The sequence below is a fragment of the Chaetodon auriga genome, chromosome 24 (assembly GCF_051107435.1).
Source record: "Chaetodon auriga isolate fChaAug3 chromosome 24, fChaAug3.hap1, whole genome shotgun sequence".
NCBI lineage: Eukaryota > Metazoa > Chordata > Actinopteri > Chaetodontiformes > Chaetodontidae > Chaetodon > Chaetodon auriga.
The window spans coordinates 667,501-692,919 of record NC_135097.1 but is presented as its reverse complement, the minus strand read 5'-3'; the positions used below and the strand labels follow the sequence as shown (position 1 = coordinate 692,919).

Sequence of the window (25,419 nt, the reverse complement as noted above, 5' to 3'; positions counted from 1 at the left end):
TCCTCTTCTGCCGGTCTCGGTCACCACGCTGTTTGGTGTGAATGAACGCACGCGGAGTGCTGTTGTACGTCCTGCGTCACACGGCGTCGAGTGTTGCGTGCCTGATGCGCGTTCTCGTTTTCTTCTTCTTCTTTGAGGTTTTACGGCAGCTGGAATCCATGATGTCACATTACTGCCGTCCTCCTGCTCCAGTCCTGTCCTGTCCTGTCCTGTCCTGTCCTGTCCTGTCCCGTCGTCCCCCTTTGCTCATTGTCCCCACAGCCTAATATACATATATCTTCCTGTGTGAATTTCCTGCATGACTTGAGACGTCTCATGAACCTCTGATTCGATCATTTGTTGACTTCAACCGTTGCTTTTTTGTTCGAGCATGCACGAACAGAGACATTCACCTCCAGCCTGCTGAGCGCAGGACACGTTCCATCAGACCTGTCCGTGCAGATTTCAGCATCCTCAGACCTCCTCAGACCTCCACAGACCTCTTCTGTCCTCCACAGTCCTCCTTAGTCCTCCTCAGATCTCGTCAGTCCTCCTCAGACCTCCTCAGACCTCCTCAGTCTTCCTCAGACCTCCTCAGACCTCCTCAGTCCTCCTCAGACCTCCTCAGTCTTCCTCAGTCCTCCTCAGACCTCCTCAGACCTCCTCAGTCTTCCTCAGTCTTCCTCAGACCTCCTCAGACCTCCTCAGTCTTCCTCAGACCTCCTCAGTCTTCCTCAGTCTTCCTCAGACCTCCTCAGCCCTCCTCAGTCCTACTCAGTCTTCCTCAGTCCTCTTCAGTCCTCCTCAGACCTCCTCAGTCCTCCTCAGTCTTCCTCAGACCTCCTCAGACCTCCTCAGACCTCCTCAGTCTTCCTCAGACCTCCTCAGTCTTCCTCAGTCTTCCTCAGACCTCCTCAGCCCTCCTCAGTCCTATTCAGACCTCCTCAGCCCTCCTCAGACCTCCTCAGACCTCCTCAGTCCTACTCAGTCCTCCTCAGCCCTCCTCAGATCTCGTCAGTCCTCCTCAGACCTCCTCAGATCTCGTCAGTCCTCCTCAGTCTTCCTCAGTCCTCCTCAGACCTCCTCAGTCTTCCTCAGTCTTCCTCAGACCTCCTCAGACCTCCTCAGTCTTCCTCAGACCTCCTCAGACCTCCTCAGTCCTCCTCAGTCCTCCTCAGCCCTCCTCAGTCCTCCTCAGACCTCCTCAGTCTTCCTCAGACCTCCTCAGACCTCCTCAGTCCTCCTCAGACCTCCTCAGACCTCCTCAGTCTTCCTCAGACCTCCTCAGTTCTCCTCAGTCCTCCTCAGACCTCCTCAGTTCTGGAAACGCGTTCAGACTGATGTGACTCCAAACTGCACCTGAAACCTTCGCTGTCATTGGTTAGAATAAACTGACGAAGCCTGTTCAACACGTTGGCGTGTGAAGCGTTCGGAGCGGCGCCTCAGCCGTCGGCCCGCGGTCGACCGGCTCAGTGTCGTCTCTTTCTCAGACGTGGTCGGCCGGAGGAAGCGTCCGTCTGCGGTTTTGTCTCTCTGATGCTTTGTGGGTCATTTCCTGCGAGCGGCTCTGAGCTCTTCTCAGACTGATCGCCTGAAGAAGTCGGCAGGTGGACGTCTCCCCTGCTTCAGCTGCGTTCTTTCTCTCGTTCTTCGCTGCCTTAACAAACCCACAGATGGTTCATAAGTGCTAATAAACTAATGATGAAGACGATTTACCTTTTTTCCTGTTTCCGGAGAAGAAAACCACGCGGTCACAGAGGAAGGAGGAGGGCGGAGCTGCTGCGGTGGAGAGACTGGCTCGGTGCCACCATGTGCTGCGATGGGACCGGACTCATGTGGCTGCTCGGTGAGTACAATCCACGTTCAGCGTTCATGCATATTCACAGCACGTCGGTCAGTTTGGAGGAGACGGCAGACGTTGTTGATCAAGACAAACAGGCGACACAGAAGAAGTCAAACTACAAAGAGGAAGTCGGCGTCAGCTGAGACCTTCAGAAAACATCTTTTCCATTCACATGGTTTTATTCTGCTTTCAATTCACCTTTAACAGGAAGTTTGAAAAACAGTTTCTCACGTTCCGCCACAAAAAACATCCTGTCTCAACAGGATCTCTGTTTCAGCGTGTTTAAGATCTTTGTTTCAGCGTGTTTAAGGCCACAGATCAGTCAGGGCTGGTCTGAGGTCAGTGCTGCAGGTTTCAGGCTGGTCTTTGATATTTAAGTTTTGTGATTTTGTCGGTTGTGAATCTCGTTTCAGTGCTGACGTCGCTGCTGCGCTGCACGGCACGCCAAGGTCAGTGAGAACGTCCACCTCCACCTGAATGATGACAGAGCGCTCGTCTTACAGTGGAGACTTTAAGGAACAGCTTAGCTTAGCTTAGCTTAGCTTAGCTTAGCATGAAGACGACACAGTCCACCTGCCAGCGGCTCTAAAGCTCATGATTTAGTGTAAAAAATGACCAGCAGCAGTTTACAGGGGCCAGTTTCCTGACCGGGGCCACGAAGTCCCTGCTGGTCACCTGAGCGCTGCTCAGACCCGAGAGACAGTCAGTCCACAACCCCTGAAGCATCTGAGAAACCTTCAAATCAGACTTTAAAAATCTCTTTTCAGTTCAGCTTCAGACGAACAGAACAGTTTGAGATGGAAACAAAAAGTCAAAGACTCATAAAACCTGAACAGCTTTTCTTTGGACACCAGCGGGTCCTCATGTTCTGTGTCTTCCTGCAGCTCGTCTCACGCTGAGTCCCAGCAGGTCTCAGCTGTTTAGAGATGAATCTGTCTCTCTGAGCTGCGAGGAGGACAGTGGATGGACAGTGAGGAGGAACACCACCAGAGAGACCAGGGCTCAGTGTGAGGACTGGGGACGACCTGCTGGTTCTTCCTGTATCATCAGCTATATGGCCAGGTGGGACAGTGGAGTTTACTGGTGTGAGTCCAGAGAGGGAGCGACCAGTAACACCATCAACATCACTGTCACTGGTACGATCAGACGGTGGACTCAGTGCTGTGAAGCTCTGTGTAAACGGGTGAAATGCTGAAGTTTGTCTCTGTGTCCAGGTGGACCAGTGGTCCTGCAGAGTCCTGTCCTCCCTGTGACCGAGGGAGATGACGTGACCCTGCGCTGTGAGACCAGGACCCCTCCCTCCAACCTCACAGCTGATTTCTATAAAGATGGCTCCCTCATCAGGACCGAGCCGACAGGTCACATGACCATCCAGCATGTGTCCAGGGCGGATGAAGGACTCTACATGTGCCGCATCAGCAGTCATGGAGAATCTCCACCCAGCTGGATCGCCGTCACAGGTGAGGAGGTCCAAGATGATCCTTCACCACAGGAGGAGGTGTTTTAGTCATGTGTATGATGGGCATGAATGGGTGGAGGGGCGGAGGGGTGGAGGGGTGGAGGTGCGGAGGGGTGGAGGGGTGGAGGTGCGGAGGGGCGGAGGGGTGGAGGGGCGGAGGGGCGGAGGGGTGGAGGGGCGGAGGGGCGGAGGGGCGGAGGGGTGGAGGGGTGGAGGTGCGGAGGGGTGGAGGGGTGGAGGGGCGGAGGGGCGGAGGGGTGGAGGGGCGGAGGGGCGGAGGGGCGGAGGGGTGGAGGGGCGGAGGGGCGGAGGGGCGGAGGGGTGGAGGGGTCCAAGGGATCAAAGATAACACAGATGCAAAAAGACCTAAAAGAGACACAAACAACTACAGAGATGATGAACAAGCAGAAGAGACGCAAACCAAAGAAAAAGAGGTGAAACAAAGAGGCTGAACAGGTCAGAACATCCACAGCGAGGTGAAGACAACAGGAGGACGAGACACAATACGTCCTCCAGAGACATGGAAGGACTGCAGACACAAAGGACGAACACGTGACAACAGTCTGACGATGATCTCTGTCTCTCCAGAAACACCCACCACCACACCTCCTCCACCCTCCACTGCTGGAGTCTCCTCCTCCTCCTCTCCTCCTCCTCCTCCCCCTCCTCCTCTGTCCTCCTCCGCTCCTCCTCTCTTGGTGTGGGTGTGTGTTCCACCTGTCTGTGGTGTGGTGTTACTGGTTGGACTGGTTCTGCTGGTGAGGCGATGCGTGCGGAGGAACCCTGCAGGTGAGTGTGTGTGTGTGTGTGTGTGTGCCTGTGTGTGTGTGCGTGTGTGTGTGTGTTTTTGTCTGTGTCTGTGTGTGTGTGCGTGTGTGTGTTTTTGTCTGTGTGTGTGTGTGTGTGTGTGTGTGTGTGTGTTTGTGTCTGTGTGTGTGTGTGTGTGTTTTTGTGTGTGTGTGTGTGTGTGTGTGTGTTTTTGTCTGTGTGTGTGTGTGTGTGTGTGTGTGTGTGTGTGTGTTTTTGTCTGTGTGTGTGTGTCTGTGTGTGTGTGTGTGTGTGTGTTTTGTGGTCAAAGTGTGTGTGTGTGTGTGTGTGTGTGTGTGTGTGTGTGTGTGTGTGTGTGTGTTTTGTGGTCAAAGTGTGTGTGTGTGTGTGTGTGTGTGTGTGTGTGTGTGTGTGTGTGTGTGTGTGTGTGTGTGAACTGACGCTGTCGTCCAGTTTCCTGTTTTCTGGTGAAAACTCTGGTGTTGATGTTCAGCTGCAGCTTCTTTGTCTTTTCTTCACAGAAATGTCTGAAAAACTTAAACTTCTTCTTTATTGATCCCAATTTGGAAATTATGTTGTTGCAGGAGCATTAACATACAGACACACATGGAATGTAAACACAATATTTAGAAAAAAGTAACAGGCAGAAAATGTAAGCAGGAATAAAAATAAAAATGTAACTAAGTAAAACTAAATATATCATTCTATGTATTATAATGTATAACACACATTATATAATATTATAATAAAAATACAATATAACTAAATATATAGACAGTATCTACAAGCAAAAAATAGCAAAATGTTCGTGCAGTTTTGGATGATAAATAAATGTAAACCGTGGACCGTATGTGCAATGTTGCAGTACATCAAGAACTTTTCTGTTTTTTGTGCTCGTATTTATTTATGAACAAATGAATGATGATCACATGAAGTGACTTTAACACCAGAGAGTGTTTTTACTGAATACGTCCTCCTTCATTTGTCTGCGATAAGAAGCCCACAGGTCGAACTCGTAGTATTGACAGTACTTGTGCTTGCATCACTTTTCTCTGCAGGCGGCGGTGCAGTCCCGGTCTACTCCGCTGTCCAAAGACCAGGAGACGCCAGCTGTGACGGCGGCAGGACGGGAGGTACAGCGCTCCTGGAATCAGTGTTTCCAGCAGCTGTGTGCACGCCAACATGGCCGCCTGACGGCCACGTTTTAAAGACAGATTAAGTCTTTTCGTCACAGTTTCACTCACTCAGAGAACAGTTTCATCAGCTACATGACTGGTCCCCAACACGAGGCTCCCGACCCCACAGAGGGTCTCGAAAGCTTCACAGGGGTCAAAGAGGGGTGAAAAAAAAAAAAAACGTTAAGACAGTGTGTCAACGTTTCACTCACATAGATGAAGTTGTTATTTTTGAAGCGTGGGTCATTATTTAAGGTGTCAGTTCACTCGACGACAGATAAGAACGAGGCTTTGATCTGCGTGACGATTGGTTGAGACTGTCATGGCTCCCTGAGGATGAACGCAGTCACAGCCGCCTCCTGTTGAGCCGTGCGGAGGTGAGCGAGCCCCGTCTGACAGCCAATCAGCCAGCAAACAGCAATCAGCCAGTCAGAGACGAGCATTTAGCCGCTGGCAGAGACCAACACCCGCTGAAAGAGACAGACTGCTAGCTAGTCACACGCTAAATGTTAGCCTTTGAAGTGACAGTAAGCCAAACGTTTCCCATCAGCATCAAACAGAACTTTAGTGTGTGTGTGTTTTCAGTGCAGTACTGTGGGTGTTCTGTGTATTACATGTACTGCAGTAGCGGTGACAGTACTGTTCGGTACTTGTATTCACATCATTTTCTCTTTCAGACGCTGATCCAGTTTACTCAGCGGTGAAAAGACGTAAAGACGTCACTTATGGACAAATAGACGTCGGAGCAAACAGCAGGAGAGGTACAGCTGCTCCTCTTTGACGCTCCTCCTCTGAGTCACGTGTTCATGAAGGAGTCAAATGTGCTGCTGAGACGGGGAGAGGACGAGGACAGACCAGGACACAGCTTTGACACAGCTCATGTTTTATCTGTTTTTGGTGCGTTCAGAGCTTCCAGCTGAGCCGCAGGTGGTCTACTCCTCGCTGAGGTCCACCCTCACACCTTCACACCAGTCCGACCAGTGACGTCCAGCTGCTGGTTTACTGCTCACCACCTGCTCCACATGATCCCTTCCATGACGTCTCCAGTCCTCCGGTGCTGCTGCAGTCCAATTTATTTTATAACAAACGTTCATGGCTTGTTTAAAATGTGCAACACACTCAAGAACATGTGTGATCCTTCAATAAAAGTCAGTCGTTGGGAGAAAATACTGCAGAAGTTTCCTGTTTGTCTGTAAGAGCCAATCAGAGACTGACTCTGTTCAGGAGGAGACTCGCACAAAATGTGGCTTCAAGGCCAAGCTTTAGGCAGCAGGTGTGTCACCTCCAGCCAATAGCAAGGCTCAGGGTGCGAGGGCGGGACCCTAAAAACCTTTAACTTCGACAGCTTTGAGCTGTGAACCACCGTCTCACGTTTTCACCTCGACTTCATCAAAGAGCAGCGAGGTTATGAATTCACTGTTAGCACGCTAGTCTGTTTAGCATTCGGAATAATTTCTTGCTGTAAAGCATCGAAAACGAAGATCAGAGGTTTTCCACCGGACACAAGGAAATGATGGATTTTGATTTCTGTGCTTCAATTCTATTTCTTTTGTTCATTTTAGGAAAACCCACCAAAAGTCCTCCTTCTTCTTCTTCTTCTTCTTCTTCTTCTTCTTCTTCTTCTCCTTCTTCTTCTTCTTCTTCTTCTTCTCCTTCTTCTTCTTCTTCTCCTTCTTCTTCTTCTTCTTCTTCTTCTCCTTCTTCTTCTTCTTCTTCTTCTTCTTCTTCTCCTTCTTCTTCTTCTTCTTCTTCTTTTTCTCCTACTTCTCCTTCTTCTTCTTCTCCTTCTTCTTCTTCTTCTTCTTCTCCTACTTCTTCTTCTTCTTCTTCTTCTTCTTCTCCTTCTTCTTCTTCTTCTTCTTCTCCTTCTTCTTCTTCTTCTTCTTCTTCTTCTTCTTCTCCTACTTCTCCTTCTTCTTCTCCTTCTTCTTCTTCTTCTTCTTCTTCTTCTTCTTCTTCTTCCCCCTCACCTCCCTCTCCTCCACTTCTCCTTGTCTGGTGGTCGGCTGTTCTACCTTTCTGTGTTCTGGTTCTGCTGGTTCTGCTGGTGAGACGGTGTGTCCACAGGAAAGCTGAAGGTTGGACACACGACAAACAGAAACATGCAGTTTGTTCCACGTTGTCTTTGTTCTCTTGTTGTTCTGGACGTTTGTCTGGACGCTGAGCTGCTGATGGTCCTCCTCCCCTCAGGGTCCAGATCTCGCTCCGGAGCTTCTGCTCGTCTTTTGGTTTAACGGTCCAGATTAAAACTGGCATTTCGGTTCATGTCAACAGCCAATCAGACGGAGGCGAGGTACTGTGTGTCTTTGCATCCTACTTCAGTTTCAGACATTTTGAAAGTGACATTTTTATAAAGTCGTACAATATTTTATAAATTGTGCTCATGAAAATATGTCAGATGCAAAATCCGTGAGTTCTGTTTCGGTCGGTCTGCGCTGAACCTTGTCGTGAGTCTGTTTCCTGTTTCCGATTAAAAAAAGACTTTTAATAAAAGAAAGAAAGAAAAATCCAAGTCGTTCACATAAATCTCCTTCAGTTATTTTGGCGTCTTCGCAGCAGCGGAAGAAAAAATGTTGATTGTACTTCAGTTCAATTAGTGGATTTTTAAGATTCTGTCTACATGTAAAACCTTAAATTTAGTGCTTTGATGGATGTTTTATTACGTCTACTTCTAATGTTATACTAAATAATTAAGTGATTGTAGCAGGAGCTTAAAGAATCTGAATACATTAGAATAGAAGTAGAAGCTCCACTAATCCGATCGCTCTCCGTAGGAGGACCTGCAGGAATGTCATTCGTGTGTATTTTGTTTTGCAGAAAGTGATTCAGCTGCAGTTTATTCAGCAGTGAAAATAAAAGACATCACTTATGAACAAACGCTCATCAAAGACTTCAAATCAAGAGGGAGGCACAGCGGCCCTTTTCACGACCTTTCAGGCTAGCTGTTTACCTCTGATTCCAGTCTTTATGCTAAGCTAAGCTAAGCTAAGCTAACAATACCCCGACTCCAGCTGTACTTCACACACAGGTATGAGGTGGAGTATTTCCTGGAAGTCCGCCTTTAAAGAGATAAGGGACGTGACCTGGGTCATCGTCATCTCTTAACACATCGCCTTAAAATTAAATGTTTGACGTATTTTGCATAAATCTGATATATTTTAAAGGTAGTTTTCCCAAAACGGTTGTGACTGAATTCTGTTATTACTGCTGTAATAAACATGAGTGTCTGTGACACGTGCGTATCACGAGCAACATGCTTCAACATAGAAAATGATGTCACGACAGATGTGAACGACCTACTTGATGCTAACGTTAGCATGCTAATACTGTTGACCTGATGCTTCAGCATGATGTCCAAAGTCAACAAGAGACTTAAAGTTCCTCTCGCTGATTAAATCCCTTCAAATCCCTTCATTGGCTCAGATGGAGCTACACCTTTGCCTCTGTCTCCACCCACACCTCCACCCGCAGCTCGGTTCCTCCTGTCCGCCTCCTTCAGTGTCTCATTCATATATTTCTATTAAACTGAATCTGATGACGGTGTTTTGCTGCTTTGTGGTGTCTGTTATTCTGTTTTCTTCTCGTGTTTTGTGGCCTCTCGCAGCAGCTTCAGGTCTCATGTCTTCTGTGTTTCTCGTGTGGTTTTGCAGGTTTCACAAAGCTGTCGGACGGAAAATTTGACGCGTTCTAGTTTGGTTGCAGCTAACCGACCACACTTTGACAACAAAGAACAAACAAACAAAACCGCCGACTATAAGCAGCATCAGGCGGTGTCGCCGCAGAGCGTCACAGGGCGTTCTGCTGGTGAAGCTTCGGTAACGAAGCCTTTAAACGTCACTTAAATCAGCAGATGCTGCTTTCAGTGTGTCGCTCTTCGTTAACGTCGAGCTCAGCGTGGACGGAAGTGATCAGCTGGCTTCATTTAAACAACGTCCACGATGTTTTCAGGAAGAGTCTGAGTCCCTGTGAAGACTCGCTGTGTCCATACGGGACAGCAGTACCACAAAGACAGCACCAATACACAGGGTTTAATTAAAGGTGGGTGAAATCAGGCCATCAGAAACATCCACGTCAGAAACGAGTCGGAAAACAAAAGAAACACCTGCTTGACGAACACCTGACAACCCGGATTATTCTGTTCAATCCTCGTGGACTTCATCGAAATGATTGGTTGTTTGTTTATTGGCCTAAAAAATGTCAAGAAGCTGGAAACGATTTGTCTTTCTTTATTACTAAAAATGCACATTAAACAAACTAAAGGTCAGTTTTTAACAAAGTGTGAGAACGAGAGCGAGAGAGAAGTCACACGTTTAGTTCAGAAATGATACTCGGTGGTGACATCAGCAGTGTCAGCATCATGTGATTGGTCCAGTCCCTCGTCACGGTCAGCGGGTGGAGACATCGCCATAGAAACAGGCCGTTTCCTTCCTGCAGAGTTAAGTAATAACTTCATGAATCAGCTCATAAACGAGTTAAAGAGCCAAACGGCTAAAGGTGAATGATGAAGAGGAGAAGAGTTCATCAGTACTAACAGTTTCATAAACACACATGGACACACAAGTCCGTCCCTTTAACTGTCCGCTCCGTCCACGCCTCAGTGAGGCAGCGGGAACTCAAGGTTAGCATGCTGTTTTTAGCATTTAGCCTCAAAGAGCTGCTAGCACGGCTTCTCGTTAGGAGGTGAGTGTTACCTGTGTGCCGGTACAGGGACACCATGAGGGCAGTGGAGATGCAGTACGGGACGGTCACCACAAGGTGGCAGATGACTCTCAGCACAGACGGGGTTTGGTCTGCGGTGGACCGGGCCGAACCACGAGGATCTAGAAAAATCAGCATTCCCTCAGCAGACACCTCCAGAAACACTATGAAGCTCAGCTCAGCAACATCTGTTCATCAAACATCTGTTCAATCAAATATCTGTTCATCAAACATCTGTTCATCAAACATCTGTTCATCAAACATCTGTTCATCAAACAGATGTTCATCAAACATCTGTTCAATCAAACATCTGTTCAATCAAACAGATGTTCATCAAACATCTGTTCATCAAACAGATGTTCATCAAACATCTGTTCAATCAAATATCTGTTCAATCAAACAGATGTTCATCAAACAGATGTTCAATCAAACAGATGTTCATCAAACAGATGTTCAATCAAACATCTGTTCATCAAACAGATGTTCATCAAACATCTGTTCAATCAAATATCTGTTCAATCAAACATCTGTTCATCAAACAGATGTTCAATCAAATATCTGTTCATCAAATATCTGTTCAATCAAACATCTGTTCAATCAAACATCTGTTCATCAAACATCTGTTCATCAAACATCTGTTCAATCAAACATCTGTTCATCAAACATCTGTTCATCAAATATCTGTTCAATCAAACATCTGTTCAATCAAACATCTGTTCATCAAACATCTGTTCATCAAACATCTGTTCAATCAAACATCTGTTCATCAAACATCTGTTCATCAAATATCTGTTCAATCAAACATCTGTTCATCAAACATCTGTTCATCAAATAGATGTTCATCAAACATCTGTTCATCAAATATCTGTTCAATCAAACATCTGTTCAATCAAACATCTGTTCATCAAACATCTGTTCATCAAACATCTGTTCAATCAAACATCTGTTCAATCAAATATCTGTTCATCAAATATCTGTTCAATCAAACATCTGTTCATCAAACATCTGTTCAATCAAACATCTGTTCATCAAACAGATGTTCATCAAACAGATGTTCATCAAACAGATGTTTAAAATAAACAGTGACCTTCTGAATGGCTGACTGCAGCATAAACAGTGAGATGTGGCCTGACTGTGACGAGGCGACGTACACATGGATTCACAGCGTCAGGGGCAGTTTTTTGGGGGTTCAGTATCTTGCCCAAGGATACTTCGGCATGTGGACTGCCGAGGCCGGGGATCGAACCACCGACCTCCTGATTGGCAGACGACCTCTCTGCCTCCTGAACCACGGCCGCCAGTGAGTCAGTAACTGATCCAAAGGATCAGCGGAAGGCTTTGCTGCTCCTGTGTGATCCAGAAGCATCGAGTCTGAACGTCTACAGACCACCAGAGGTCACTGTGCTCTCTGTCGACGACTCACCTCTGACAAACAGCCAGCTGGGTGGAGACTCTCCATGACTGCCGATGCGACACATGTAGAGTCCTTCATCCGCCCTGGACACATGCTGGATGGTCATGTGACCTGTCGGCTCGGTCCTGATGAGGGAGCCATCTTTATAGAAATCAGTGGTGAGGTTGGAGGGAGGGGTCCTGGTCTTACAGCGCAGGGTCACGTCATGTCCCGCCATCACAGGGAGGACAGGACTCTGCAGGATCACCGCTTCATCTGAGAGGCAGAACATATTTTTACAACAAGCAACAGGCTTTTCACGTGATGCTGACTAAGCAAAAGGTGGTGAAAGGTGCATTTCTACAGATCTGTGGGAAATTTGTTAAACAAGTGGAAAACGTGTCTAATGACATGATTATGAATACATGATTGATTAGTTTAAAAATATACTAATTTGTAAAACATAAGAAATGTCTTAAAGCACAGAGTGTTTTCTCTGGTCTGATGTATTTAACAATGTCAGCAATGAGGGATCATCATCATCATCATCATCATCATCATCATCGTCATCATCATCATCATCATCATCTATGAGAAGAGGCAGGAGCTGAGTGAAAGGATCTCGTTTTATTAGCTGAAGTGGTCATCATGTGATGGTTTACTTTTGTTAGCCTATGAGCTAAGCGAGTATTAGCTTTGACTTGTGCTTCATCGTTAGCATGCTAATATCTGACTCGCTTCAAGTGAAGAGTGAAGAAGGTCGTATGGAGTCGACTCATCTGACCTGAAACTTGATCAGTGCTGTTTACTAATGATTCAATCCGGAAAATAAAAAATATTTCACACATTTATTACATTTCACAAAAACAACACAAAAAGCTTCAAATTAGCAAATGCTAACAAAGTAACATCACTCAGCTAAGCTCATCACAAACATTATAAATAAATATTACTAACTCCGACATTTGCACAGATTTATCTTTTGAGCCTCTCAAACTGTAATTTTTGGAAGCTATGCTAGCTTGTGATGCTACATGTTTACATGGTTGACTGCTCTTGATTGAGCTACAGATGTTTCACACAGATTTCAATGGTGCAACCTGATTTAGTAAATCATCATCAATAGTGTGAAACTAGCCAGCAGATACTAAGAACTTGGTGTTTCTGAAAGTTTTTACGTTCAAACTTAGTGACGGATCTGTGAAGAGCTGCTGCAGCTCAGTCCTGATCAGACAACGAGCTGCACTGCTGTCCTGAGCTCCACGGCCAAGTCTGTGACGTTCAATCAAATCAAAAAGCTGAGAAACTTCCTCCACCTGCTCTGCGTCTGACTCGTTTGTCAGGGTTCATTCATTGCTCCTACCGTAAACGCTGATGTTGACAGAGTTGCTCCGCCGCCCTGCAGGAGACTCACACCAGTAAATCCCACTGTCAGGCTTTTTGGCTGTTTGGAGGATGCAGCCAAAGGGTGTAGGAGTCCCCCATTTCACTCCGCAGTGTTGCAAGGTCAGCTTGTCACCAGAGGCTGTGGTCTTTGTGGCCCTGTTGACCTTCCATCCGTCAGAGATGTTTCCGCCACCACAGCTCAGAGAGAGATTCTCATACTCAAACAGCTGAGACGAGTTGGGCGATGCTGTGAGCGACGCTGGCTCAGAATCATCTGGACACAAACAGACTTCCACTGAGCAACTTCACGTGCATTCAGCTGCACTTCCTTTAGTTTCCACTAGATGCTGCCCCAACCTACCCTAACCCTGACTGAAAGGGCAAACTCAACACAGGTTTTATCCTCAGTACATGATTTTATCTTTTCCAACGTGAGTCTGAGGTGAAAAACTCAGTGAAGATCACAGTGTGTGTCCTTAAAGTGTCACGGTTTCAGCAGTGGAAACATCAGACCGACCTACGCCGCCAAAATACATGAAGCAAATTAGACGACCGGAAACCCTGATATTCACCTTTCATCAGCAGCCAGCTGGACAGAGACTCTCCACGGTCACTGCTGCGACATTTGTAGGAACTTTGATCAGACTTGGTAAAATTGCGGATGATCATGTGACTCGTGGGCTCAGTGCTCATGAGGACGCCATCTTTATAGAAATCAGCTGGGAGGACGGAGGGAGGGTTCTTTGCTTTACAGTGCAGAGTGACGTCATCACCCTCCATCACAGGAAGCACAGGAACCTGCAGGATCACTGATCCACCTCAACACAGAGACAAGCAACAGCAACTCATTTACACACAGCAACGTGAAGATGGAGGGTCATGGAGAGTCATGGAGAGTCATGGAGAAACATGGAGGAACATGGAGGAACATGGAGAGACATGGAGAAACATGGAGAGTCATGGAGAGTCATGGAGAGTCATGGAGAGACATGGAGAGTCATGGAGAGTCATGGAGAAACATGGAGGAACATGGAGGAACATGGAGAGACATGGAGAGTCATGGAGAGTCATGGAGAGTCATGGAGAAACATGGAGGAACATGGAGGAACATGGAGAGACATGGAGAGTCATGGAGAGTCATGGAGAAACATGGAGAAACATGGAGAGACATGGAGGAACATGGAGGAACATGGAGAGACATGGAGAAACATGGAGAGTCATGGAGAGACATGGAGAGTCATGGAGAAACATGGAGAGTCATGGAGAAACATGGAGAGACATGGAGAGACATGGAGAGTCATGGAGAAACATGGAGAGTCATGGAGAGACATGGAGAGACATGGAGAAACATGGAGAAACATGGAGGAACATGGAGAGTCATGGAGAGTCATGGAGAGTCATGGAGAAACATGGAGAGACATGGAGAAACATGGAGAGTCATGGAGAAACATGGAGAAACATGGAGAGTCATGGAGAGTCATGGAGAGTCATGGAGAAACATGGAGAGACATGGAGAAACATGGAGAGTCATGGAGAAACATGGAGGAACATGGAGAGACATGGAGAGTCATGGAGAGTCATGGAGAAACATGGAGGAACATGGAGAGACATGGAGAGTCATGGAGAGTCATGGAGAAACATGGAGAGACATGGAGAAACATGGAGAGTCATGGAGAAACATGGAGGAACATGGAGAGACATGGAGAGTCATGGAGAGTCATGGAGAAACATGGAGGAACATGGAGAGACATGGAGAGACATGGAGAGTCATGGAGAAACATGGAGAGACATGGAGAAACATGGAGAAACCTGGAGGAACATGGAGGAACATGGAGAGACATGGAGAAACATGGAGAGTCATGGAGAAACATGGAGGAACATGGAGGAACATGGAGGAACATGGAGAGACATGGAGAGTCATGGAGAAACATGGAGGAACATGGAGGAACATGGAGAGACATGGAGAGTCATGGAGAAACATGGAGAGACATGGAGAAACATGGAGAAACATGGAGAGACATGGAGAAACATGGAGAGTCATGGAGAAACATGGAGGAACATGGAGGAACATGGAGAGACATGGAGAGTCATGGAGAAACATGGAGAGACATGGAGAAACATGGAGAGTCATGGAGAAACATGGAGGAACATGGAGAAACATGGAGAGACATGGAGAGACATGGAGAGTCATGGAGAAACATGGAGAGACATGGAGAGTCATGGAGAGTCATGGAGAAACATGGAGAGACACGGAGAGACATGGAGAGTCATGGAGAAACATGGAGAGTCATGGAGAGTCATGGAGAGTCATGGAGAGTCATGGAGAGTCATGGAGAAACATGGAGAGTCATGGAGAGTCATGGAGAAACATGGAGAAACATGGAGAGTCATGGAGAGTCATGGAGAGTCATGGAGAGTCATGGAGAAACATGGAGAGTCATGGAGAGTCATGGAGAGTCATGGAGAAACATGGAGAGACATGGAGAAACATGGAGAGTCATGGAGAGTCATGGAGAAACATGGAGAGACATGGAGAGACATGGAGAGTCATGGAGAAACATGGAGAGACATGGAGAGTCATGGAGAAACATGGAGAGACATGGAGAGTCATGGAGAAACATGGAGAGTCATGGAGAAACATGGAGAGACATGGAGAGACATGGAGAGTCATGGAGAGTCATGGAGAAACATGGAGAGACATGGAGAGTCATGGAGAAACATGGAGAGTCATGGAGAAACATGGAGGAACATGGAGGAACATGGAGAGACATGGAGAGTCATGGAGAGTCATGGAGAAACATGGAGAAACATGGAGAGACATGGAGGAACATGGAGGAACATGGAGAGACATGGAGAAACATGGAGAGTCATGGAGAGACATGGAGAGTCATGGAGAAACATGGAGAGTCATGGAGAAACATGGAGAGACATGGAGAGACATGGAGAGTCATGGAGAAACATGGAGAGTCATGGAGAGACATGGAGAGACATGGAGAAACATGGAGAAACATGGAGGAACATGGAGAGTCATGGAGAGTCATGGAGAGTCATGGAGAAACATGGAGAGACATGGAGAAACATGGAGAGTCATGGAGAAACATGGAGAAACATGGAGAGTCATGGAGAGTCATGGAGAGTCATGGAGAAACATGGAGAGACATGGAGAAACATGGAGAGTCATGGAGAAACATGGAGGAACATGGAGAGACATGGAGAGTCATGGAGAGTCATGGAGAAACATGGAGGAACATGGAGAGACATGGAGAGTCATGGAGAGTCATGGAGAAACATGGAGAGACATGGAGAAACATGGAGAGTCATGGAGAAACATGGAGGAACATGGAGAGACATGGAGAGTCATGGAGAGTCATGGAGAAACATGGAGGAACATGGAGAGACATGGAGAGACATGGAGAGTCATGGAGAAACATGGAGAGACATGGAGAAACATGGAGGAACATGGAGAGTCATGGAGAAACATGGAGAGTCATGGAGAAACATGGAGAGTCATGGAGAAACATGGAGAGACATGGAGAGTCATGGAGGAACATGGAGAGTCATGGAGAGTCATGGAGAAACATGGAGAGTCATGGAGAAACATGGAGAGACATGGAGAGTCATGGAGGAACATGGAGAGTCATGGAGAGTCATGGAGAAACATGGAGGAACATGGAGAGACATGGAGAGTCATGGAGAAACATGGAGAGTCATGGAGAGTCATGGAGAAACATGGAGAGTCATGGAGAGTCATGGAGAAACATGGAGGAACATGGAGAGACATGGAGAGTCATGGAGAAACATGGAGAGTCATGGAGAAACATGGAGGAACATGGAGAGTCATGGAGAGTCATGGAGAAACATGGAGGAACATGGAGAGTCATGGAGGAACATGGAGAAACATGGAGGGTCATGGAGAGTCATGGAGAGTCATGGAGAGTCATGGAGAAACATGGAGGAACATGGAGAGTCATGGAGAGTCATGGAGAAACATGGAGGAACATGGAGAGTCATGGAGAGTCATGGAGAAACATGGAGAGACATGGAGAGTCATGGAGGAACATGGAGAGTCATGGAGAGTCATGGAGAAACATGGAGAGTCATGGAGAAACATGGAGAGACATGGAGAGTCATGGAGGAACATGGAGAGTCATGGAGAAACATGGAGGAACATGGAGAGACATGGAGAGTCATGGAGAAACATGGAGAGTCATGGAGAGTCATGGAGAAACATGGAGGAACATGGAGAGACATGGAGAGTCATGGAGAAACATGGAGAGTCATGGAGAAACATGGAGGAACATGGAGAGTCATGGAGAGTCATGGAGAAACATGGAGAGTCATGGAGAAACATGGAGAGACATGGAGAGTCATGGAGGAACATGGAGAGTCATGGAGAGTCATGGAGAAACATGGAGAGTCATGGAGAAACATGGAGAAACATGGAGGAACATGGAGAGACATGGAGAGTCATGGAGAAACATGGAGAGTCATGGAGAAACATGGAGAGACATGGAGAGTCATGGAGGAACATGGAGAGTCATGGAGAGTCATGGAGGGTCATGGAGAGTCATGGAGAGTCATGGAGAGTCATGGAGAAACATGGAGAGTCATGGAGAAACATGGAGAGACATGGAGAGTCATGGAGGAACATGGAGAGTCATGGAGAGTCATGGAGAGACATGGAGAAACATGGAGAAACATGGAGGAACATGGAGAGACATGGAGAGTCATGGAGAAACATGGAGAAACATGGAGAAACATGGAGGAACATGGAGAGACATGGAGAGTCATGGAGAAACATGGAGAGTCATGGAGAAACATGGAGAGACATGGAGAGTCATGGAGAGACATGGAGAGACATGGAGAGTCATGGAGAGTCATGGAGAAACATGGAGAAACATGGAGGAACATGGAGAGACATGGAGAGTCATGGAGAGTCATGGAGAAACATGGAGAGACATGGAGAGTCATGGAGAGACATGGAGAGACATGGAGAGTCATGGAGAGTCATGGAGAAACATGGAGAAACATGGAGGAACATGGAGAGTCATGGAGAAACATGGAGGAACATGGAGGAACATGGAGAGACATGGAGAGTCATGGAGAAACATGGAGGAACATGGAGGAACATGGAGAGACATGGAGAGTCATGGAGAAACATGGAGGAACATGGAGGAACATGGAGAGACATGGAGAGTCATGGAGAGTCATGGAGAAACATGGAGAGTCATGGAGGAACATGGAGAGTCATGGAGGAACATGGAGAGTCATGGAGGAACATGGAGAGTCATGGAGGAACATGGAGAGTCATAGAGAGTCATGGAGAGTCATGGAGAGTCATGGAGAGTCATGGAGAAACATGGAGGAACATGGAGGAACATGGAGAGACATGGAGAGTCATGGAGAAACATGGAGGAACATGGAGGAACATGGAGAGACATGGAGAGTCATGGAGAGTCATGGAGAAACATGGAGAGTCATGGAGAAACGTGTTTGATTGATCGTCTTGAGGATGCAGGCTCCAGAGCTCCAGGGGGCAGGCTGGAGTAGCGTGAGGGAAAGCAGGCAGATGAGGTGATCTGGTCCAGAAGGGAAAGATGGTTAATGACAGGCCAGGAACCGACAGCTGAAGCGAGGAAGGCCTGAAGCGTGTGACCATCACGGTAATGAAACAAACATCTGCTGAAGAGCTGAAGATCTGACTGATGGCAGGCGCGTAGGTGGAGCAGGGACCCAGGGGCCAGGAGGATCCAGGATGGCCGAGGCCGTGACCTCTCGTTAGTCTTTCCACCTGACGCTAAGAACAGGTAGAAACGCTCTCCGCGTGCTCAAACCACACTTTGTACCAACCAGTTATTCTGAGGCATACTGGGCTGGTTGCTAAGGTGTTGGCAGGTCGAACATTAGAACATAACATTAGCGTTCTGGGTGGGTCTGCTGCTGTTTTGCCAGGTGGGCATTCAGGATGTTTCTGGGCTGTGTTATTTGTTTGAGCAGTCACACTGGTAACGCTGTAATTGGAGGAGCAATGTGAGAAAAACCTGTGTTCATGATAACGTGTCCCCATTCAAACTCCATGAACTGTACTCAAACTATACTTGTGGTTGAAAGTACAGTCATTAAGGCTCTATGCCTCCTCTGAGCTGAACCTCCTCACAGTCACGATTCACTTCCCTTTACTGCATTCGGTTCCCTTTTCTGCGGTTGAGTCTAATCAGAGAAGTGCACGTCAGTCAAATGTGTTTTGTTTCCTCCTGTGTTGCCTTAATAAACAGTACTGACCAAGTGCCACCAGGAAAGAGATGAGGCTCGTGTGTCATTCTGAATGTGATGCTTTAAAAGTGTCCTGAAAGAGGAAGACGAGTGTAACGGGGAGTTCAGGACCCAGTACAACCACAACACAGAGGTAGCTTTACCGCCTTCAATCTCAGACTTCGCAGAAACAGGCGCAAAGTCCGGCTTGGATGTAAAGTCTCTTTAGTTGGGCTCTGAGTCTCTTGAAGTGTTTGGTGACCCAAACAGTAACAAGCAGGCAAAGATCCAGGAAGCACAAAACTCTTAGTGAGGGACAGAAGACAGACACCAGGGAGCAGACGTGGACAAAGACAGGCAGGCTCAGCAAGAGAGATCAGGCCAGTCGAAAACGCTGGAGAGTCGTGCATGGAAACAAAGAACAGTCTGCCACTGAGTGACACTGGGCTTAAATACTGGGCTGGTCGAGAATCAGGTGGGTAGGCAGGTGGGCGTGGCTGAGCAGGTGAGCAGATGACAAGGAAATGGCTGCAGGCAGGAGGCTGAATGCACTGTGACAAAGGGGAAGCACCTGTGCTCCGCAGTGGCGTCTGAATCTTACCAGTAACAGTGATGTTGACGCTGTTGCTGCTGTCTCTGTGTTTGGACTCACACCAGTACACTCCACTGTCCGACAGTTTGACCGTCTTCATGTCGCAGGCAGAGGAGGTCTGGCTGCCCCAGCCCGACCCGCACTGGGACAAAACTGGTTGCAAACTGGGAACACATCGCCACAGTCTGTTAATAATTTACAGACGTGAAAGGAAACGACTGTGTGAACATGGGAAACCCAAAGAGACTCATCACGGTCGTTCTGCTTGGCTGTCCTCTCACGGCAGAAATAAACCTCATAAACCTCCACTCTGTTTATTCTTTGGATTTTAGTGAAACCTTGTAACTCACTAATTGGCACATTTTGGAACGAGCACTGTGTTCATGAGAAAATCAGAATCAAAGCCATCTGGAGTTCCTGTGCAGGAGCAGGATCAAAGCTTTGTCGTATGATCTGCCAAACGTGGCCCAGCCGGTGGCTCAGGAGGGAGAACGGGTCGGTGGGTTGATCCCTGGACCCTGTAGTCCACGTGTTGATGCATCACTGGGCACGAAGCTGAACCCCAAATTGTTCTGAATGCTGTGTCATCAGTGTGTGAGTGAGCGTCAGCCAATGGGTGGAAAGCGCTATATAAAAACAGTCCATTTACCATAATATAAGATAGAGACGCAGCATTCAGCACTTCATGTGATTCCACTTTGATGTTGTTTAACACAAAGACAAAACGTTCAGAGGTAATGAAAGTGACTACGTGTTGTCGGTGACGATCGTCAGCGATGATCAACGTGCAGCAGAAACCAGCGGCCGAAAAGCAAACTGACCCATTCGTTGTGTATCTCCACACCGTCCATCCACCCGAGCCGAACTGCTCACAGCTCAGGGAAACCTTCTCGTACTCGAAATACTGAGACCTGCTGGGAGAGACGGTCACAGAGGCTGGGAGACAAAGACAGACAAAGGCAGACAGACGTTAGTTAAAGGCAGCTGTTTGATTTAGCCCTGTTTTGCAGGGACCTTTGGTGCCCCTGTCCACTGTCTCTGGATAAGAAAAGGATCCCATTTGGCAAAACAAATAACTTGTCGGAGTGTTTTTAGCCTGCTAGCCAGCAGCAGGCCTGCTAACGTTTAGCCTGCTTCCCAGTCAACCTGCTGCGGTGGCGGCCGGCCCCCGTCCGCCTCCCCTGAGCCACCACATTAATGTTGTTGACTTTCGGTTGAGCTATGCTCGTTATTTGCACAATCCTCCAAATTAAACATAATACACGGTCTGTCCACGCCGTCCTCCTATGACGCCACGGTCAGCAGGACGACGTCATGTCTCTGTGTTCACCTGTTAAAATCTGTGTTATTGGTCAGGTGGAGGGAAAAATCATGGCTCCATCACGGTTAAAGGTAATATCTGGTTAAGGTTAGATGAGCTCCGTTGCCTTGGTTACGATGATGACCACCTTGTGGTTAGCATCGATGGGGGCCACGGCGTGAAAAAAATCAGCCTGGCTGTTGGTAGGAAGCAGGAAGTGTTGCGATGTGTAACGTATTGACCACTCCCTCCACCTGAGCTCCTCCCTCTGTGGACTCTGGATACACCACCTGACTTCCTCCTTTCCTCCGTCACAATAACTACGAGCACTAGATGGCGCTCTCCGTTCAACATGAGGAGGGGTCTTCTACGTACGACAAGCGAGCAGTCTTCAGACAGACAGGAAGCAGCGAGCGGCGGCCAGCGAGCACATATGGAAGTTCATCAGCGATTTTAGACGTAAGACAACGCAGAGAACATCTGAACAGCCAATCCCAACACGTCAACGCAACAGTGAAACTGGACTGTTTCCAAGGCGACACCATTCTCCCACTTCAACCTGTCACACGAGGCGTGAAACTTACCACGACTGCGAGCCGACGTCCGGCAGGTCCTCAACAACACTGAAACAACACACGCTCAGGTCACTGTGTGTGCGTGTGTGTGTGTGTGTGTGTGCAGAAACATACACACATTTGACCAAATCACACACTTGAATATTCAGCTGCCTCTGATAACACAGCTTAACAGTTTTGCATGTTGACTTCTTGTGAAGAGTTTTAGGTGAAAGACATCACATCTCGCTTGTGAGCGAGGTTCGACTGAAGCTGAGCGTCGTGTTTCTGAAGTTTTCTCTACTTACAGAGGAAAAGCAGCGTTGCCCTCATGGCGTCTGCAGGCTGAGGTGTCACTGACCGTCAGGCAGCGAGCGCAGCGACAACATCCTGTTAAATCAACCACAGGGAGGGCGGGAGGAGGCGGTGAGTAACATCAGAGTAGAAAATGCATTCTTATCGGACTTCAGTCTGCTGTCCATCTGTGAACATGTATCTGATGTGTTTGCATTTCTCATTTTCAATTGTTCTAAATCTCTCGTTCACATACTTTTTGCTGTTACCTGTTCATGTGAATAAAGAGACAAATGAACAAAGACAAAGCTCACATCCTGTTTATCTGATTGAGAGTGGCCTCGTGTCCTTTCGCCTCCTGCTCAAAGAGCTGCACACGGCTGTATGAAGACGCTTCAGTAAAGATTATCAAAAGAAGTCCGCCTCAGAGTTCACTAGAAACAAATCTCAAGCAATGTCTGAGGGAAATCTGACACTTTGATAAAGCTCACAAACGCTGTTGAACTCCTTTCAAGCCCTCTGTCATTCATTTTCTTCTTCTTTTAAAGGCAAAGTTTGACATTTAGCTTCTTTCTGTCAGTCAGATTGATTCCATTCTGGTATGAATTGGTGTGGTGGAGTTTTTGAGTATTGGATGTTGCACAATATAAAGCGATGTGCTTCATTGTCCTTCCAGTGTTGTCTCATAACAGGAGCAGTAATATTAGAATTATTAAAGTCTCTCAAAGTCCTCAGGCAGCAGGGAGGGTGTGCAAAGACTAAAAAGCTAACATGCTAACAAGCAATGAGCATCTGACTCCAAGTCCCGAAGCTCCGGGTCGGACTCATCGGCGTTCTTTGAAGTATGGAGGCCTTGAGTCCCTGTGAGAGCTCAAGCCGAATCGTGTCGCGTCGTCTCGAGCGAGTCAGCCGCTCGACATGCATACAAAGCCGTCAGCAAATGATAATTTAGTTTATGTACATCATTGCTGGGAGTCAGCAATGTGAATAAACCTGCACTCAAGGTGTGGAGCTATTTCTGTGGGCAGGTGTAAACCTGTGTCGTAGCTATGCTGAGTGAGGAACTCAAACGGTCCTTAATTCTAGTCCAAGCCGATAACAGGACGTCGTTAGGACGACGTGTTACGCTACTAATACTCAAGTAGTGCTGCCATAACAGAGTTACTGCCAGTGCTGCGAGTACCACGTCCTTCACTGGACCAGAGCGACGTCAGGGCTTGTAGACGGCTGCATTGTGGTCTGAGGTGAGAGGAAGACAATGTGTGGTCCTCCAACAGGAAACTGTCAACAGCTCTCAACTGAAGGTTTGCACGTCATCACATATTTTCACTTATCTTTTAAACAATAACCTGTAAAATATCAAAGCGACTGATCTTTCTTCTTCTTCACGGCGTTTGTTGAGCATCTGTTGCAGCAGCAGATCTTCGTTTTCTTCACGTCGTCCTCCAGAGGAAAAAGATCAGCTGTCCTACAAACATCCACGTCTTTTCGGTGAGAAGACATGAAGAACAAAGGACTGCTGGACTTGAACGTCTCATGGTCGTTCTTCGCAGACAAACCACACGAAAGGTTCAGTCGAGTCATCGTTCGTCATTCCAGCTGCCGATTATGAAAAAAGGGGAACACCAAATAAAAGCTATGATGAGAGATTTGTTAGAATTCGGACGTCAACCAGGAACCAGGAACCAGGAACCAGGAACTGAATCAGGCTGTGATGGAAGAAGCACTCCTATCCGTCAAATCCTGCTCTGTAAAAATAATGTGTCATCAGTCAAATCCTGCATTTACAGAAGTAAAAGTAAACCAACGTATCAGCAGCAAAATGGGCAAAGTTTTCAAGTAAAAGTACCTGAATACTGCATTCTCTTCAGCGTCTTCCATGGCGACTTGTCCATTCTGCTCGTGTTGTTTCTGTGTTTCTTCATACATGTCAATCAAACTCTGGCTCCATTACTACGCGTCAGTCGGCCGAAGCGCTCGTTGTCTCTGACGAACACTTAAACGACTGAAATGAAGCGGTTCTCTGTCGGAAATGAAAGAGGTCACGTTGGAACTTGGCTGACAATAAGCACTATTTATTGAGCCTTTCATGAGAGGCACATCTGACAGAGCAGTCGTTGGAAATCGTCATCTTAATAGAAGAAGGAACTACAGGAAATGATTCGAAGGGAAATGATAGAAACATACAAAAGAATGTCGCTGTCAGGTGATCACTGGTGGTCGAACCATAGCCTCCACTCAGGCAGCCGTTTCGGAGGACGTCCTCTCAGACGAGCTGAACAGACCTGCTTCCTTTCAGTGTATCTGTGTACACAGTTACTTCTGTTTTCTCCACGTTGAGATGACGTCACATCCTGCCTTCAAGCTGAAGCGCTAACTTTGCTTTCGGACCGAGTTTAACCACCGTCCTAACACTTCTGATCAGCATGCTAGCTGAAGTAAGTACCAGTCCCCAAATGAATTACCTCACGTTTCCTGACTCCATGTACATAACGTACAATTATAGAATGACAGGAAATAAAATGATGAAGAACAACCGAAAATGAAGCCCAGCGGTTCAAATAAAAAATTACTACTTTAAGGAGAACTGACGGCTATGGCTGCGTGTACACGAGCTAGCCAACATGCATAAATTGCATTCTGCAAAGACCAGCGTCGCTAACAGTTCATGACTTAGCTCCTACATCTTGCTGAACTACAAATGAATAATAATAATAATAATAATAATAATAATAATTGAAAAAGACTAAGTCCACATTAATGTCTCAAGATAATTTAATTATCAGTTTTAAACTTGTAAATATAATTTTGGGAAAGCTCGTACAATGTGTGTAATAACACACCAGCTAAGAAACATCAAACAGATTTGTACCAACAGTATACAGTTTACACATTATGGTGAAACAACGTCCTCATGTTCTTAATGTGAACGAATATTTAAAGATTTATTTTTAACAGAAACAGAAAAACACAGATGAAATGTAAGAAACACCATAAACTTTTTGAAACTTTTTGAATAATTCTCTCACTTTTGACATGGTAATAATCTCTTACTCTCTCGTACTTTGACTCAGACTTGCTATCTGATTTTATGATTCTACTTGTTATAGTTCTAACTCGTCGCCTGTCTGAAATGTTGAGCTTCTGTCATATTTCAATATTGAATCATATTTTCATGTCGGTCACAGACATCAGAGGTAAAACACGTCGAAGCTTAAAAGAAACATAAAGCAAAAACATTTTAAACAACATATCTGCACCTACAGAAGTTCACTTAAGGAGCAAAACTTCTTTTTTGTTTGTCCAATCAGAGGCCTCATAGCTTGCTCTCAAGGGTTGCATTGTCCTTTTCTTGACCAATCCCATTTCCGCTTGGAGTTGTGGCTCCGCCTTCTGTCTCATCTGCTGAGATTAAGATAAAAAATGTCAGTAAAATATGACTAATCTATGATTAGATCAGAGGAAGAGTTGGTGTTCAGCTATGACGGTTAAGGACGAGCGAAGACATTGTATTGATGAGGGTCCTCACAAGTACCGAAAGACAGACAGTGCGCTCTGTGTGTGTGTGTGTGTGTGTGTGTGTGTGTGTGTGTGTGTGTGTGTGTGTGTGTGCTGACCTTTGACCTGCCGGGCCAGGAGGCGTGGTCCCGCCAGTCCAATACCCAGTGCTCCAACAGGAGCTGTGGTCAGGATGGCTAACACAGCTAACGTTAGCACATTCAAACC

The 25,419-nt window shown here is 46.9% G+C and overlaps 3 protein-coding genes across 8 annotated transcripts in view; 1 reads left to right on the top strand and 2 right to left on the bottom strand.

The window, feature by feature from the left end:
- The first annotated feature begins 868 nt into the window (after positions 1–868).
- LOC143317192 (uncharacterized) lies at positions 869–6,359 on the top strand. The gene is made up of 8 exons (XM_076725224.1): positions 869–1,825; positions 2,236–2,271; positions 2,707–2,958; positions 3,037–3,282; positions 3,870–4,070; positions 5,108–5,182; positions 5,902–5,985; positions 6,132–6,359. Exons 1-8 carry the CDS (start codon positions 1,678–1,680, stop codon positions 6,206–6,208), a joined length of 1,119 nt encoding a protein of 372 aa, XP_076581339.1. The 5' UTR covers positions 869–1,677; the 3' UTR covers positions 6,209–6,359.
- A 3,077-nt stretch (positions 6,360–9,436) lies between these two features.
- LOC143316736 (high affinity immunoglobulin gamma Fc receptor I-like) lies at positions 9,437–23,956 on the bottom strand. 6 transcript variants are annotated; one of them, XM_076724353.1, is made up of 10 exons: positions 23,881–23,956; positions 23,543–23,716; positions 21,708–21,789; positions 20,367–20,481; positions 19,555–19,709; positions 13,274–13,519; positions 12,679–12,975; positions 11,346–11,591; positions 9,916–10,110; positions 9,493–9,652 (listed from the first exon to the last, which is right to left on the bottom strand). In XM_076724353.1, the coding sequence occupies exons 3-10, from the start codon at positions 21,730–21,732 to the stop codon at positions 9,540–9,542; spliced, it is 1,392 nt and encodes a 463-aa protein (XP_076580468.1). In that variant the 5' UTR covers positions 21,733–21,789; positions 23,543–23,716; positions 23,881–23,956; the 3' UTR covers positions 9,493–9,539. The 6 variants fall into 6 exon arrangements, with proteins under 6 accessions (XP_076580471.1, XP_076580468.1, XP_076580467.1 ...); XM_076724352.1 differs by lacking the exons at positions 23,543–23,716; positions 23,881–23,956 and adding an exon at positions 21,430–21,468 and having other exon boundaries at positions 21,708–23,014; XM_076724355.1 differs by lacking the exons at positions 23,543–23,716; positions 23,881–23,956 and adding an exon at positions 21,430–21,468 and having other exon boundaries at positions 9,916–10,044; positions 21,708–23,014.
- A 1,053-nt stretch (positions 23,957–25,009) lies between these two features.
- The window catches only part of LOC143317396 (sodium/hydrogen exchanger 9B2), a 7,228-nt gene continuing 6,818 nt past the window's right edge, over positions 25,010–25,419 (bottom strand). Inside the window, exons 12-13 of the mRNA XM_076725544.1 lie at positions 25,311–25,419; positions 25,010–25,095 (exon numbers count right to left, since the gene is read on the bottom strand). The exon at positions 25,311–25,419 is cut by the window's right edge and continues 66 nt beyond it. Of these exons, the coding sequence (XP_076581659.1) occupies positions 25,010–25,095; positions 25,311–25,419 (195 nt within the window). The remainder of the gene's footprint in view (positions 25,096–25,310) is intronic.

Excerpts from the sequence above, each read along its gene's own strand:
- LOC143317192 (XM_076725224.1), top strand. The coding sequence starts at position 1,678 with ATGATGAAGACGATTTACCTTTTTTCCTGTTTCCGGAGAAGAAAACCA. Across the intron at positions 2,959-3,036 it reads CATCAACATCACTGTCACTG|GTGGACCAGTGGTCCTGCAG; the intron begins GTACGATCAGAC and ends CTCTGTGTCCAG. Across the intron at positions 3,283-3,869 it reads CAGCTGGATCGCCGTCACAG|AAACACCCACCACCACACCT; the intron begins GTGAGGAGGTCC and ends CTGTCTCTCCAG.
- LOC143316736 (XM_076724352.1), bottom strand. The coding sequence starts at position 21,732 with ATGAGGGCAACGCTGCTTTTCCTCT. Across the intron at positions 21,469-21,707 it reads GGCAACGCTGCTTTTCCTCT|TGTTGTTGAGGACCTGCCGG; the intron begins GTAAGTAGAGAA and ends GTGTTGTTTCAG. Across the intron at positions 20,482-21,429 it reads GACGTCGGCTCGCAGTCGTG|CCTCTGTGACCGTCTCTCCC; the intron begins GTAAGTTTCACG and ends TTTGTCTCCCAG.